This window comes from Macrosteles quadrilineatus, unplaced genomic scaffold, assembly GCF_028750875.1.
Source record: "Macrosteles quadrilineatus isolate MER2022 unplaced genomic scaffold, UCM_ALF_1.0 Scaffold_3__2_contigs__length_128488019, whole genome shotgun sequence".
NCBI classification, from domain to species: Eukaryota; Metazoa; Arthropoda; class Insecta; order Hemiptera; family Cicadellidae; genus Macrosteles; species Macrosteles quadrilineatus.
Window position 1 is genome coordinate 69,174,992 of NW_026542596.1, and position 15,372 is coordinate 69,190,363.

Sequence of the window (15,372 nt, forward strand, 5' to 3'; positions counted from 1 at the left end):
CTCTGAATATGCGGGTAACCAACGCGTAGAATAATAATGTGATAAACGATTTTCAGTTGAGTCATATAACATAATTTAGAGTAGGCTGTTTAAGTGGTTAAGAATTTAATTTTAAAACTAGTAAAACTTTTCACTTTAAAAGGTTGTTTTTAGATACCACTAAAATTCACATTTTGAACTAAACAATGTTACATCATATCAGAAATTATAAACACTGTCGATCTTGAACACTCATTCGCCTGTAGTATAAACTAAAATTTTTGGAATAAAAATCAATCATTTTCTAAAAAAGGAGAACAAAGATCGCTGCTGAGGTGTAAGTGGTCCACAAGTCACCAATATATGGCTACCTTGCGGTAACAGACAGGTTATAGGTGGGTAGAGAAATGAATCTCTTTCGACACCTAGCAACATCGGTCCTCCAGTATGACGAGGAAACGGGCCAGTATATATGGAAGCGGCATGTGCACACTTCCGAGCGAGAACCAACTCATGATTTCATTTGCAATGTTATTGGCATTGATAGTATTTATATTTTACCATTATTACTTAAATGTGTACTATTAATTAGTTGGTTGACAGCAATGCAAAAGTATTTACCTATGTATTGTGTTATGATGTTTAGTCTGAAACGGCCCGTGCACGTGATTTGGTGATAATATAGAATATTTTGATTTTATATTACATAAATTTTTTAATGTGTTGGAGGTGGTAACATTTTGTAGATTTGAGATAATACTTAAAAATACTCACAAGTTAAAATGATGTGTAATTAGATTATTAAGTGGTTTTCGTGCATTAGACAAAAAGTTACTTTGTCATTGAAACGATTTAATTTATTGCATACCTAAAATGAAGATAATGTGTCATTAATTAATAATATTCAAATGATCGGCAACATCTCCGAGTAAAAAAATACCGATTATACAACCGACATTACAAACAAATCTCCGATTTTGTAGAAAAGCCACCACAAAGATAAAATAAAATATAAATAGCTACTCCCTTTTTAGCACAATGTTTTGTAACAAAAATAGAACAAGTAAGAGTGAATGGCTGCCACGGTCGCGGCGGTGCAATAAAGAAGGCAGTGACGTTTTAGTTCGTAGAAACACCGCTGCGCGTGCTGCTAGGTACATTGTTGAATTGAATCAGCTGTTGAGCTGTTCAGTTCGCGCTCAACTCCCGTCAGTTCAACGTGAACATCTGTGCGGACTTGTAGATTCTTGAAGTGTGTGGCTTTAATTATTGACATAACCTTTGTCAATGTAAAGTGTCTAGTGCCATGGCGGATAGCAGCACAATTATTGAAGGAAGTGTCAAATTCCGAGATGGGAAAAAGGTGACAAAATCATTTTATTTCGTGAAATTTTTAGGTTATGACTTATGAATACCATTCAATTTATATTTCTGTATGATAAGTATATAAAATATAATAAGTTGAGTTCATAGTTGTATTTATCTCAACCTGTAGTGTAGTTAATCAAACACCTGGACATTTTTTATGTGAAAAATCATTCACTTCTATTTCGTCAGTGGAGATCAATTTCAAAAATGTTTTTTAACAATGCAAGATGTCAGTTATCTACGATCACATTCACCACATTTAAACAATAATAAAGAGTGAGCTGATTAATTTAACTTATTTACAGAAAGATTATATGAAGTAAAATAATGCTACAGAGTGCAGAATTATAGATCTTGGCCATTGTCCAAAAAGTCCCTAGTAAAACCTTACACCACAAAACTCACTTTACAGTAGTCATATGAAACCCTTTTGATACATTCACATAAAGTAATGTGCATTTGTAGGAAATAAACACTTTTGATATGATATAAGTTATAAAGAATTGAAGCATGACTTAACAGCTTTAAAAGTCTTAATAAGCTATTTTTTAGGTCTTCATGACCAAAGCTTTGCGTTAACAATTTTTTGTTTTTGCTCTTTGTATTAGGTTTTGACCTAAAACCGCATTGATAGCATACTTAAATATAAAATTACTAATTTTGGCTAGCCTGTGTTTTACTAAATTTTATTAATAGCGGCTACGTTTGAATCCAGTTTCAACTTTCTTCAATTCAACTTGTAATTCAGTTTTATTTAATTGATAAAAGAAGATTACAGGTTTTGAAATTACGACATATCCTGTTATACCGATACACACCTTTTCCACTTCCATTTCAGAAAGGGTCAATTGTATTTCAGAATCGTCATTTGTATTTCATAAATGGCAATTTGTTTTCCAGATGTAAGATTTCAATTTTAGAAAGCGTCATTTGTATTTCAAAATAGTAATTTTAATTTCAGATAATAAGCACTTAAATTTCCGAAATGATCATTTATTTTCCATAAACAATTATTTGCAAATTCAGAAGATATCAATTATTGTATTTCAGATAGTATAAACTGCATTTCAGAAGATATAAATTATTATTGTATTTAAGAAATAATTTGTGTAAACAACATTGCTATCAACATTAGGAATAAGCAGCTGGTTTTGGAATAATACAGTTAAAACCAACGTTTGTATTAATTTTTAAAATACATCTGACTAACACTTAAGTTAATGAGACAATTTCTGAAATCCATATGACTATTTCTGAAATTCAAGTTGTTCTTCCGAAATTGAATTGATGTTTTCTGAAATAAAAACTACTACTCTGGAATACAAAATGATACTTTCTGAAATAAAACGATGATTCTGAAATACAATTGACGCTTTCGGAAATAATCTCGATAGTTAGAAACGGTGTAGAGTTTAACGTAAATAACAGTGAAAACATTTCCATTCCCTGAGCAAAAGTCAAAGAATTTACGATTTTTCTTTCGTCTTTTATTTTATTTAGTCTTTTAGTAACCATATTCACTCCAATGTTTTTTTACGCTAAAATCTTAATATTACAATATTTTTTAGCTCCACATACATAAAAAAACAAATTAGCCTATATCAACCATTGTTGCAAGAATCCTTTTAATGAACGATTAGACTTTTAATTTAAAGCTATATGAAATTGTAAAATAAATCTATATTAGATATTAATCCATAACTTAATCTTTGGACAAAAAATTTTATAAGTAAGGAAGAAAATAATTATGAATTTTCTGTGGTTGACCAAAACCATGAGTTCAATATATCAAAAAGTATTTACTTAGAGTTGAAGTATAAAATGCGTGTTTACAAAATGCTGACGATTCATACCATAATGGTCCATATCATAGTCGATGGATCATATTATCTTCATGCCTAAGGAGATAGCCTATACCTCGAGATAATACTACACATATAATATTGCAACAGAAGCGATGGTGTTGTGAAAGTATTTTAACCTCCCAACTTTTCACTCTAAGCCTCGACGCAGGAAGTGTAACACCAGATATGATATCTGATGTGGGGAAGCTCGGTGCGCAAAGGAAAACTTTCAGATTTATTATAGGGACGGGATAATACGTTTGGAAAGTTTTCCTTTACGATGGGCTTTAAACGAGAACAAAGAGCTGATTCAGGTTTGATTTTTGGTCCGAAGTTTCCTACCTAATAAATTTGTCTTATCTCGTATTGTGTAAATTTTGGTTTTGACTCGTTTCGATTTTTAACACTGCTTAGAATTTTTGTTTGCACTGAACCTATTTAAGAGCTCTAACTTTTTGTCTGTCCCACTTTGTTAAGTAACTTGCTCCGGACTAGAGCAATTTTACACATTACTTAAGGCTATAACATTACGAAAGTGTTTGGTGATTGGCAAGATATGAACCAGGGAACCATTTGAACCACGTTCCACTACCAGACTTAACTCCCTCCAATCAAAACCTCTTAACAGACAGTTCTTTTCTTAGCTGTCAACAAATTGCCACATTTTACTGCATGAACGGAATTTCGAATGAAATTTACCTATTGTCTGTTTTTTTTTTTTTTTTTTATAGGTAGGTGGAATGCGTTACGCACTTCCCGATACGTTGAGCGCACCTCCTGGAGCGCCCGACGTGCCGGGGGAGTGTGGGACTCCTACGGGTGTCACCGTAGTTTACCCACTAAACCACCTACCCCCTCCCTGTCCTTGCTCCCGGGAGGGCGTAGCAGGCTGGTGCTGTGCTGCTTGAAGATCTTGCTGGGGTTGTCGTCTCTAGAAGGGGTCTCTCAGGCTGGGCGGCGGGTGACGCGTCGTTCTCCGCTGGTTCTGGGGGTTGGCTTCTCGAAGTACTCTCCTTCGTAGCTCAACCGAGGGTGGCCGCTCGTCGTGGGTCGTCTCTACGGCGGGTCGTCCAATTTAAATACCTATTGTCTGAACGTTTACATAGTAAGACCTAGATCTGGACGTACTGTATCGTAAAACCTCAGGAAGAAAAGAAAGTAATAAAATCACAACGAACGCAAACCAACCCGATTCGACAATGGGAAGATAGCTGGGGAGTGTTTTAACTCACAAAAGTGCACTCATTAAAAAAAATAAATCAAGATAATCGCCTTTTAATAACTGTATTTATTTTAATTATCTATCATAAAACCGATTACCAGCTTTCATAAAAAATGAAACGACAGAATTTGGATATTGTGTTCGTTTAGTGGTGTGTTCCTCACAATGATACAATGTTATTACTATCTATATTTAATAATGTGTGTTTCATTGTCGTGTATATAACCCAATAATGGAAATAGAAATAATGCAACCTCTGCAGGGTGCTTGCTACTATATTAATATTTTTCATTTTAGGAAATGGTTATCGAGAAAGAAAATCTATTAAAACAACCCTCATCGTGATTCTTTCAATATATATGGTTGATTACTGCAAGTCATATACTTTGAAATCAGTTACTTTAACCTTCTTTAACAAAAAATGTATATTGGTATATTATTTTTGTATTAAAAATCTTAAATTCATTTTTACTTTCAATCTTTTCATCAGTCACATTTTAAAATTGTTTACTGAGTTATAAGGTAGTCTTGTATATTCTTCCTGCTTGGTTAGCGCAGCAGTAGAGTACAGTTTGTTTTAGTTTTATAATATTATGGTAGAGTAAAAACAGTACTCAATATGTCAATAGTAAAATAAACATAAACTGTCTCTCGTTCATTAATCAAGATGAAGGATTGACGTCAAAGCTGTGGTGACATTATTGACTTATCAATCACTGACGCCACAATGTCTAATCAGTGACATGTCGTGTTACTTACATTCAATATGGTAACAAGGTTTTTCATATAACATGTACTGGTAATTTATTTTAACCACCACGACGAAGTTGTTCAGTTTATGTTATCCGGTATACACCCTTTTCTACAGTAAATACATTATTGATAAGCTACATGTCGGTTTGTATTTTGCGAAAAACACAATGATAATACTTTGCTGATATGAATCAATACATTCCAAAAACTGCAAAAACTACTACGCAAAGAAAAAATATTATAATTAAATAATTATTATTGTTAGTTTTGCAAAAACTTATGAAACTCACATTGGAATGGCAATGACTCTGAAAGGCTGGCAGGAAACCAAACATCAAATCAGGAAAGAACAAAATTTGGTTTAAAATTGATGAATTATTTGAAGATACCCACAATCTAACAGGTACAGTGAAATGTATAATTAAATAACTGTGCCAAAATAATAACGTTTTCTTGAAGTAGAAGAAAAAAAATGAGAGAAATGTTATAATACAATTACAAAGATAACGAAGAAATATTTAACAATTAAGATTATAAAAACCTTATAATTCTATTAGGCTAAACTATGAATAAACTTTAGTGGAATAAATCTATTCAGGGTAAGAATGTAAAAACCAAACGAAACGGTAGATTTTGGATAGTGTCATTTGTAACTAAATATTATAGTAACTGGCTTTTAATTTCTTCGCGAAAATTGAGCCTGAATTTCAGAGGTGTGATGGCGTTTCACGCTTACTCTATAATCATTAACAACAAATACTGATTATGCGTAGTATTACAGTGTAAAGACCTCACGCAGAGTATTGTATGGTGTATGGCGAGTGGCGAGGGGAAGAAGCTCCACCCCTGGTACGTGTTCTTGAAACTTGGAATTTATCGTTGCAATTTGGACAATGCGTATGGCATTCAGTTCCATAAATTCAAACGAAAAATAGGCTTAGCTTTTTACCATTGTTCAGTTGCATTCGTTTATAAACGATCGCATTTTGACAGAATATAAACACTGCAGTTAATTCAGTGTGTAAACATTTGTTTATTGGATGTTTGATATATCTACGTGTTAAATTAAGCAATTTAAAATAAAAATGAGGAAATGAAGGCTAATGAAATGTGCTAAAAGTATTAAGTAAATTGCATAACCTACAGCAATAAGTTTAACGTTTGAAATCATTGGGACGAAACGAATGGAATGTTATACTATACAGTATTCCGGCCTAAACACCGACTACAAAACACGTAACCTATACAGTATTTAAGCTAAAATATAAAATCTCTTGAAATGTTTTATGCAGTAATTACATCATATTTCCATCGTCCATAGTAGGCTTAATCGTTCAAATCTGGGAATCGCAATTCCATTAGCCATGATGGAATAACAACGATTTAAAATGTTCGCAAATAGAATCGATACAAATGTTTATTTAGCATTGCAAAAAACAAAGATAGTAAGAAGTAAGGGCAACTATCTAAGACTCTGGAAAGTCATGCCTCTCTTCCGATCACCCCGTCTTAAAAGGAGACATCAATTGAAGGACCAAATCCTGACAGTTGCCGGGGGATACTTCTGCATGTGTGTGTGTGTGTATGTTCGTGTTTGTGTGTGTAAGGGATCACGTATCCGGACACGATTCATCCGTGTCCAAATCCCTAACACGTGCCCTTGTCAGGAGCCCAATATACCCTTCTGAAAGTACCCCGAATTCGCTTCCGGCATGGTTGAAGTTTTTTTCCTTTCGCTTTTCGATTACTGGACTATTTATTAAATTTTATTTATTGTGTGGTTATACCAAACATACTGACAATTAGGTTTTGTTTCAAAGCTACATAAATAAAGGCTATACGATTATTAAGTAGAGTAGAGTTATATTTGGGTATGTTTCATCAAAAACGAGTTGATTTCTCTAATTGACACTAAAATTACCCCGATTGTATCTGTTGGACAACTAAAGAAAATAAGGAACACTTTACGTTTATATTTGGATTTAATAACTTCTTGATCAACATCGTACGTGTTTTAAATTACCTGAAAGCACAAAAATACGTCAAATAACACTTATGATAATACTAGCCACAGAGCTCGTTGTGGTTAAATATAACTGCCTCTAGGAAAATAACAGTTTTACATATGAATGACGGTAAGTGGTGATCGATTTCGATTGGACACTCTAATCATCAGACCCAATTGAACCGACTCATAAATTTACGCTAGCATTTTTGATATTGTTATTTCATTGTGTTTCACCCACTATTTTAATTGTGCAAAAACAGTCTGGAGGTAGGCGTAAATTAATAAGTCGGTTCAATTGGGTCTGATGATGATTGGAATGTTCAATCGAAATCGATCACCACTTACCACCTTTTATATATATTTACCGTCTTGTGAGTAAACAGTATAGGTGTATTGTAATCAGAAAATATTACCATTACAGCAATTAGGATTAGTTTTTGCGGGTGTTTATACCATGTTAAGGTATAAAACAGTAATCCAGAGGGTACACAACTCTTTTAAATTTAGTTTTAATATCTATTAAATTACAAATCCCTACGTAGGATTGCATAGTTAAACACAGCTTGGAAGTTTTACACGATTCCCCTGTAATATGTTGATCTCCCCTCGCATTTCACGCTAGCCTTATCACTTTTATCGTTTAGCCTTGTTTACTCAGCTCTATTGCTCCAATTGCGAGCTTTGTTTGATTTGGTTTGAACATCTCACCCTTCACAAAGGACAAAAGGGTAAAAGGGTTCTTGTCCATTCCACCCCTTACACAGTCAATCTCGGTGGATTAAATGTCAGTCTACACTCGACACTCATTTGTATTTACTAAGTAAAGAAAGTTCATGTATAAGTAGACATTTTTATTGGCACAAATACGAAATGTAGAACACTCAGCTTTTGAGTAAATTAAATAATAAAATAAATTACGTGTAAATTGTACTGTGAAAAAATTATAATTCCTTCTATAAGTACAGACACAATAATTAGAAAATGCGAATATGGTTTTAGGAAAATAAAATAACGCGTTTTAAATATATTTATTTATTTCATACACTGTAACCAATTTTTTTACAAATTTCATATTTTAAAATATGGCATCAAGATTGCTATACAGTATGCATCACAATAAATATAGTATCTCAAAAAATTTCTCTAGCATCTAATTTACCTACAATAACAATTAAATTCAATTCGGTAATGTCGGTCGTAATAATTGATGTAAATTTAATTACAATATATCATTTTTACCTATGAGAATCCCACGTTGAATACAATACAAAAATATCTTGTATTAATTGCATTGAGGTATTGTATTGTATGTATTTTTTCTAGTATTCGTGACTACATCGTAATTTACCTATATTAACGAGAATATCAGCATGACTCATACATGAATTTCACAACTAACCATAAATTTATCAGGAACGTGTCAAAAGAGCTTCCAGGAGGGTCAAGCTAAGTGTATATTGTTGAGATAACATACGTTACACACTCTTGTACGATAGGTCATGTTTCGGTTTCATTGACCTCAACGTGGTTTACAGTCAATCGTCAGATAAGTCACGTTGTGACATTACCTTGAAGTGACACATTCCATTGTCTACTTCGCGAATGAATTTTTATTTAACTTTCCTCAAGATTTTCTTAATTCAAAGTAAGGGACAACATTGCAAATCAACTACTTCCGTGATACAGTGAAGGTTTAAAATGCGAATTAAACATCTTTTGAAATTAAATTATTGATTTTGTGTTAGGTTATGTAATGTTATGTTGTATTTAGTGAAAGTAATTAAAGTAGTTCGCTGTAGTAATTGTTGTTTTTCTGCTAGTGGAAACACGATATTTGTTATCGTTTTATAAATGCCATTTTCCCATCAAATACAGCAATGCTTCAATTATGTTCGGATAAATATTTAATTTCATATGACCTGACTAAATCTGTAACCACTAAAATGCTATGTAAACTGATCAAACCACGACTGTTGTTTCATTTCATACACGAATAAAAAATCGCAAACACATTTGTAAATGACAGCAAAGCAAACCTTTAAAAAGGTAAGATTTGTTGTGCCGTTTATAATCCCTTAATACACTGTTTATAATAAAACTATAGAAAAATAATACGGAATCATATTAGGTTAATGTTGTGTATGTACAACTTAACATTAGTAAGTTATGTTGTTAAGTACTCTTTTGGTTTATTTTCCCATTAGTCTGTTCAAGACATAAAACATAGTATGTTTGGCCCAAAAAAAAAACAATGCTTGCCACCCACCTTAAAAGAGTACAGTTATAATAGGTTTAAGAAATGTACAAAAGAAATGTTTACCTAAATGTTACTGTATAGATACTTTTATTTTTGATTTTATGAATAGATTATTGTATTGTTTTATTTACTTAATTTGACAGAAGTTGTCATGAAAAACAGCGTTTGTACTTTGATGAACGCTTGCAAATAAAGACCTTATTTATTTATTTATTTATGTTTTATGATTCAAATATTTTTGCCTTTGGTCTTGGCTCTAACACATGTTTTGGGGTTTTAAATGTTAACATGTGCTTCTTTTATTATTGTCGTTATTTATGTTCTGTGTTGATGTTGATGAAATATAAAAGGTTTTACCTTTGTTGTACTCGATTATTATATTTTGCTCTTGATATTTTAGTCATTTTTTCTCTATCAAAGAATTTAACCTATTTTTCCTCTATTTTCAGTAACTCTAATTAGAAATAACCAAGATGGCGGCCAAAAATTTAAACCCAGTCAAAATGAAGTACTTGCTACTCTACAGTGAGCTGACATGGTTCCAAGTTGATCATATCTCAAAGACACATTAATATTTACTAACAAGAAAATAGTTCAAGGTAAAATCTCTTCCTTAAAAAATTTTATTTGGTATCTACTAATCAAGCCTGATGCTAAATTTTATTCCAACTACTGTATTTGATTCTCTCCTCTGTAACCATTTCATCCTCAGTGTTTTCTCTCTAATAGAACGGTCTAATCTCTAATCTCTTATTGCCATCTAACACCAACATTCAATTTACAGCCAAACGATAAATGGCCATAATATGGAACAGAATCGAACCAGTTACCTATATATTTAAAGGTTGGAACTACGAATACTAGAACAGTCACGGTATCTATGGATCATAAATATTAACAAATTATGTTACTGGCTCGAAAGTAAACATTACTTAACATTTCAAATGAAACTGTCCAAACTATGTTTTTAGTAAGGATTCGGGTCAGTTAAATAGTTTGTTTATGTTTATGATTCATAAAGGTTTCTGATTTCATATTCTTGATTAGAACCATAGTTTGTCAAGGACCTCTATGGGGTTACCTTCAGGTGACCTAAAATAAAAAAATGACAATTCTACCAGACCTAGGACTTTTATACATATTTCAAAAGCTTATTTCATGTAGGGGAATCCACCCACACAACAACTTCTGCCATTTTAAAATTTACTGTATTTTTTCAAATTCCCATTTTGAAACAAATTTTAAAAAAACTGCAATCTGATGACTGGGCTGTAACAATACAAGCCTGTGGAGATAAAAGGCTCGTTCGTACGGTCATAACAGTAACCGGCAGCGGCAGCGGCAGTCGGCACAGACAACGAGACGCGGTCCCGGCACATCCATAGCTTGGGTGGGGGTAGGGGAGGCTATTGCCAACATTGCACGATGTGAATGGGGTGAAATACAATCTGTAACTGTGCGGAAATCCTCGGTGAGTATCGAGATTCGTGTAAATATGTGTGTCGTTGTATGACTAGTCAGTTTTGAAACCTCAATATCTATTTAAAAGGCTTTTTGCAGAAAGACTGATTTTTATTTATTTCAATAAGACTGTTGAGTTTTCATAACTTATTTGAATGTGTCATATGTTTTAATTTTTTTTATGTAAACAAGTTTAGTTTGTTGTTTTGATTTGTTAAGATAACACAAGCTCTTTTTTTGTTGTATTAAAGTTTTTTGTTGTAATTTCATTTTGAAGTAGGTAATCGTCCGTGATATCACAAATTAGGGAATCACGTTTATTGGCGACGACAATTGGCGACCGTGACAAGACTACCAGAAATGACAAGGGTAGGCGATAGGTTAAATAATTACTGAAGTTCGTGTCTAGTGTATCAATACAGGGAGTGTATAAATACAGTGGGTCTAGTGTATAAACACCAGGTGATATAAACATACATAAATAGCGATGTACTACATCACTAATATCTATTATATTATTAAAGTGATACAATCAAATTTTATGTAAACGGTTAAGGCCATTTACCAAATGAAAATATAGGCATATGGCACATGAAAATGAAGCTTAGAGTGTGTAGATTTGCCGAAAAGTATTGATATGGACGAATTTCCTAAGGGCCCCACAGGCTGATTTTCAAAGGGCTACGCCTGGCACGCTTCTAATGTTTAAATGAATTAATAGATGAGTGAACGAAGTGAACGAATCTATGTATCGTGTATAGCGGAGTCGGAGAAAAGTTGTCCGCTGGAGTATGTGTGTGTGTGTGTGTGTGTGTTCGCACCTAAAACTCAAGAACCGTTGCACTTATAGCGTTCAAATTTTGCACAAATAGTTATGACACCAGTGTAAAGACACCATTAAAATTCTAGACGATTCCGCTCAGTAGTAATTATAAAATACTTAAAAAACATTTTTAAATTTGTCCCATAAGAATAACATTAGGAGCTACCTTCTTCTTCTTTTTATTTGTTTACGTTTTGCGACCAACAATTTTGTTGTCTACTTAAGACAGAGAGAACGACTTTTACTCTAAGCTCTTTCATTCATGGAGTAAACAGTTTGGCGTCTATGAATATATATCATTATAATTTCACAGCTTTCAGAATAATGTTATTTAAGCTAATTAAATCTCACAACTTTCATAATAATAAATTGAACTTAACAATATTAGTCGGCAGTTATATACCGTTTATGTTCAGTATTAAAATTTCGCCTTTTAATTAAAAGTATATAGGTATGTATGTATTTAGAACAAAGCAGATTTTTACATTATTCAATTTAATGTTGGCATTGAATATTAAATATTCAAAAATGTTGGTATATTTTTATAGGTTAGATTAATATGCTATGCGAAGGGGGGGGGGGGAACAGGTCCCCGACGTCTGAGTAGTAAAGAAAGCGGAAAGGTGAGCAGTGAAAAGAAAGGAGTACGGAAACCCTTTATGACTGTTAAATTAACGTATCTGTAATACTTAAATGCTATGGAAAGATAGGGAAACAGGTCTACGATGTAGGAAGTACAGTAGTGAAGGAAATAGTGAAGGAAGTAGTCAAGGCGAGCGCTGCGGAGTGTGGGGGGCCTTTATGACAGTTAGAATAATGTATCTGCAATTCTAAAAATGCTATGGGAAGGGAGAGAAACAGGTCCACGATGTAGGAAGTGGTGAAGGAAGTAGTCAAAGTGAGCAGTCCGGAGTGTGGGAAGCCTTTGTGGCAGTTAGATTAATGTATCTACCATAATAAAATTCTATAGGAAGGGAGGAAAACAGGTCCACGACGTAAGAAGCGGTAAAGGAAGTAGTCAAGGCGAGCAGTCCGGAGTGTAGAAACCCTTTGTGGCAGTTAGATTAATATAACTGCAATTCTAAATTCCAATAGGAAGGGAAGGAAACAGGTCCACGACGTCGGAAGCGGTGATGGAAGTAGTGAAGGCGAGCAGTCCGGAGTGTAGAAACCCTTTGTGATAGTTAGATTAATATACCTGCAATACTAAAATGCTATAGGAAGGGAGGGAAACAGGTCCACGACGTAGGAAGTGGTGAAGGAAGTAGTCAATGTGAGCAGTCCGGAGTGTCGGAAGCCTTTGTGACAATTAGAATAATGTATCTGCAATTCTAAAAATGCTATGGGAAGGGAGGGAAACAGGTTCACGACACTTAGGAAGTAGTGAAGGAAGTAGTCAAGGCGAGCATTCCGGAGTGTGGGAACCCTTTGTGGCAGTTAGATTAATGTGTCTGCCATAATGAAATGCTATAGGAAGGGAGGGAAACAGGTCCACGACGTAGGAAGCGGTAAAGGAAGTAGTCAAGGCGAGCAGTCCGGAGTGTAGAAACCCTTTGTGACAGTTAGATTAATATACCTGCAATACTAAAATGCTATTGGAAGGGAGGGAAACAGGTCCACGACGTAGGAAGTGGTAATGGAAGTAGTCGAGGCGAGCATTCTGGATTGTAAAAACCCTTTGTGATAGTTAGATTAATGTAACTGCAATTCTAAAATGCTATGGGAAGGGAAGGAAACAGGTCCACGACGTAGGAAGCGGTGATGGAAGTAGTCAAGGCGAGCAGTCCGGAGTGTAGAAACCCTTTGTGACAGTTAGATTAATATACCTGCAATACTAAAATGCTATAGGAAGGGAGGGAAACAGGTCCACGACGTAGGAAGCGGTGAAGGATGTAGTCAAGGTGAGCAGTCCGGAGTGTGGGAACCCTTTGTGAAAGTTAAATTAATCTATTTGAAATTCTAAAATGCTGTAGGAAGGGAGGGAAATAGGTCCACGACGTAGGAAGTGGTGAAGGATGTAGTCAAGGTGAACAGTCCGGAGTGTGGGAACCCTTTGTGAAAGTTAAATTAATCTATTTGAAATTCTAAAATGCTATAGGAAGGGAGGGAAACAGGTCTACGACGTAGGAAGTGGTGAAGGAAATAGTTGAGGCGAGCATTCCGGAGTGTAGAAACCCTTTGTGATAATTAGAATAATGTAACTGCAGTTCTAAAAATGCTATGGGAAGGGAGGGAAACAGGTCCACGACGTAGGAAGTGGTGAAGGGAGTAGTCGAGGCGAGGAGTCCGGAGTGTGGGAACCCTTTGTGACAGTTAGATTAATGTATCTGCAATAATAAAATGCTGTGAAAAGAGAGGGAAACAGGTCCACGACGTAGAAGTGGTAAAGGAAGTAGTCAAGGTGAACAGTCCGGAGTGTGGGAACCCTTTGTGAAAGTTAAATTAATCTATTTGAAATTCTAAAATGCTATAGGAAGGGAGGGAAACAGGTCTACGACGTAGGAAGTGGTGAAGGAAATAGTTGAGGCGAGCATTCCGGAGTGTAGAAACCCTTTGTGATAATTAGAATAATGTATCTGCAATTCTAAAAATGCTATGGGAAGGGAGGGAAACAGGTCCACGACGTAGGAAGTGGTGAAGGGAGTAGTCGAGGCGAGGAGTCCGGAGTGTGGGAACCCTTTGTGACAGTTAGATTAATGTATCTGCAATAATAAAATGCTGTGAAAAGAGAGGGAAACAGGTCCACGACGTAGAAGTGGTAAAGGAAGTAGTCAAGGTGAACAGTCCAGAGTATGGGAACTCTTTGTGACAGTTAGATTAACGTATCTGCAATAATAAAATGCTATGAGAAGAGAGGGAAACAGGAAATACGTTACGTATATTACCAATGACTTTGGTTAATTAATGGACGAGGAGTAAGATTGTTGTTGACTGAGATTTGGTTTTTTTAAGAGGTTGGTCCAGCCTCTTTTAACCTCGCCCATGCGTGGATCGTTTACAGCAAAGCAATTGGTGAGCCGGTACAGTACAAAGGTGAACTGTACTGATAAAATTTAGTGGCAGTGACCAGGATCCGAACTCACGACATCGCTGCCTTGGGCCCGAAGTTCGCGTGACGCTACCGACTTGAGTTACCGACTCACCATTATTTGCCCCGACTCATGGGTCGATTTGCCCATACAAATAACATTATTGTGTACACCAGTGACACCGGTAAGTGTGCTAGGTGTGGGTAAACTCTTTCATTATTGCGCTCATGTTCACTCATCCTGTTACGTGCAGAATAAGCGTACTACTAGTTTAATTAAGTTAATGAAACAGCTGGTCAGTACAATGAACTGGTGTTTGTTTATTTACTCGAATAAGATGTTTGTGACTTTTTATGTAGATTGAGGAAGGTTATGTTTGGTTTTAAAGTGAGGTTGTATACGTTTTGTAAAGTATTGCTCAAAGTTTCATTTTTTAATTTATATAGTTAGCTACATGTGAAGAGGCTTGAATAAAATTGAAGAAAATGGTAAAACATGTTATTCATAAAGCATCAATATGAAGCAATAATTGATGCTATTGCGTCATATTCTTAGGGATCTATTAACATCAAAAGTAGGGGTTTGAAAGTAAGTAGAGTTACGCTTTTGAAATCAGTTTATATTTTCA

At 34.7% G+C, this 15,372-nt stretch overlaps 1 protein-coding gene across 1 annotated transcript in view; it reads left to right on the plus strand.

The window, feature by feature from the left end:
• The first annotated feature begins 1,211 nt into the window (after positions 1-1,211).
• LOC128989284 (uncharacterized) overlaps positions 1,212-15,372 on the plus strand; it is a 192,895-nt gene continuing 178,734 nt past the window's right edge. Inside the window, exon 1 of the mRNA XM_054411163.1 lies at positions 1,212-1,342. Coding sequence (XP_054267138.1) covers positions 1,286-1,342 — 57 coding nt within the window. The 5' untranslated portion in view covers positions 1,212-1,285. The remainder of the gene's footprint in view (positions 1,343-15,372) is intronic.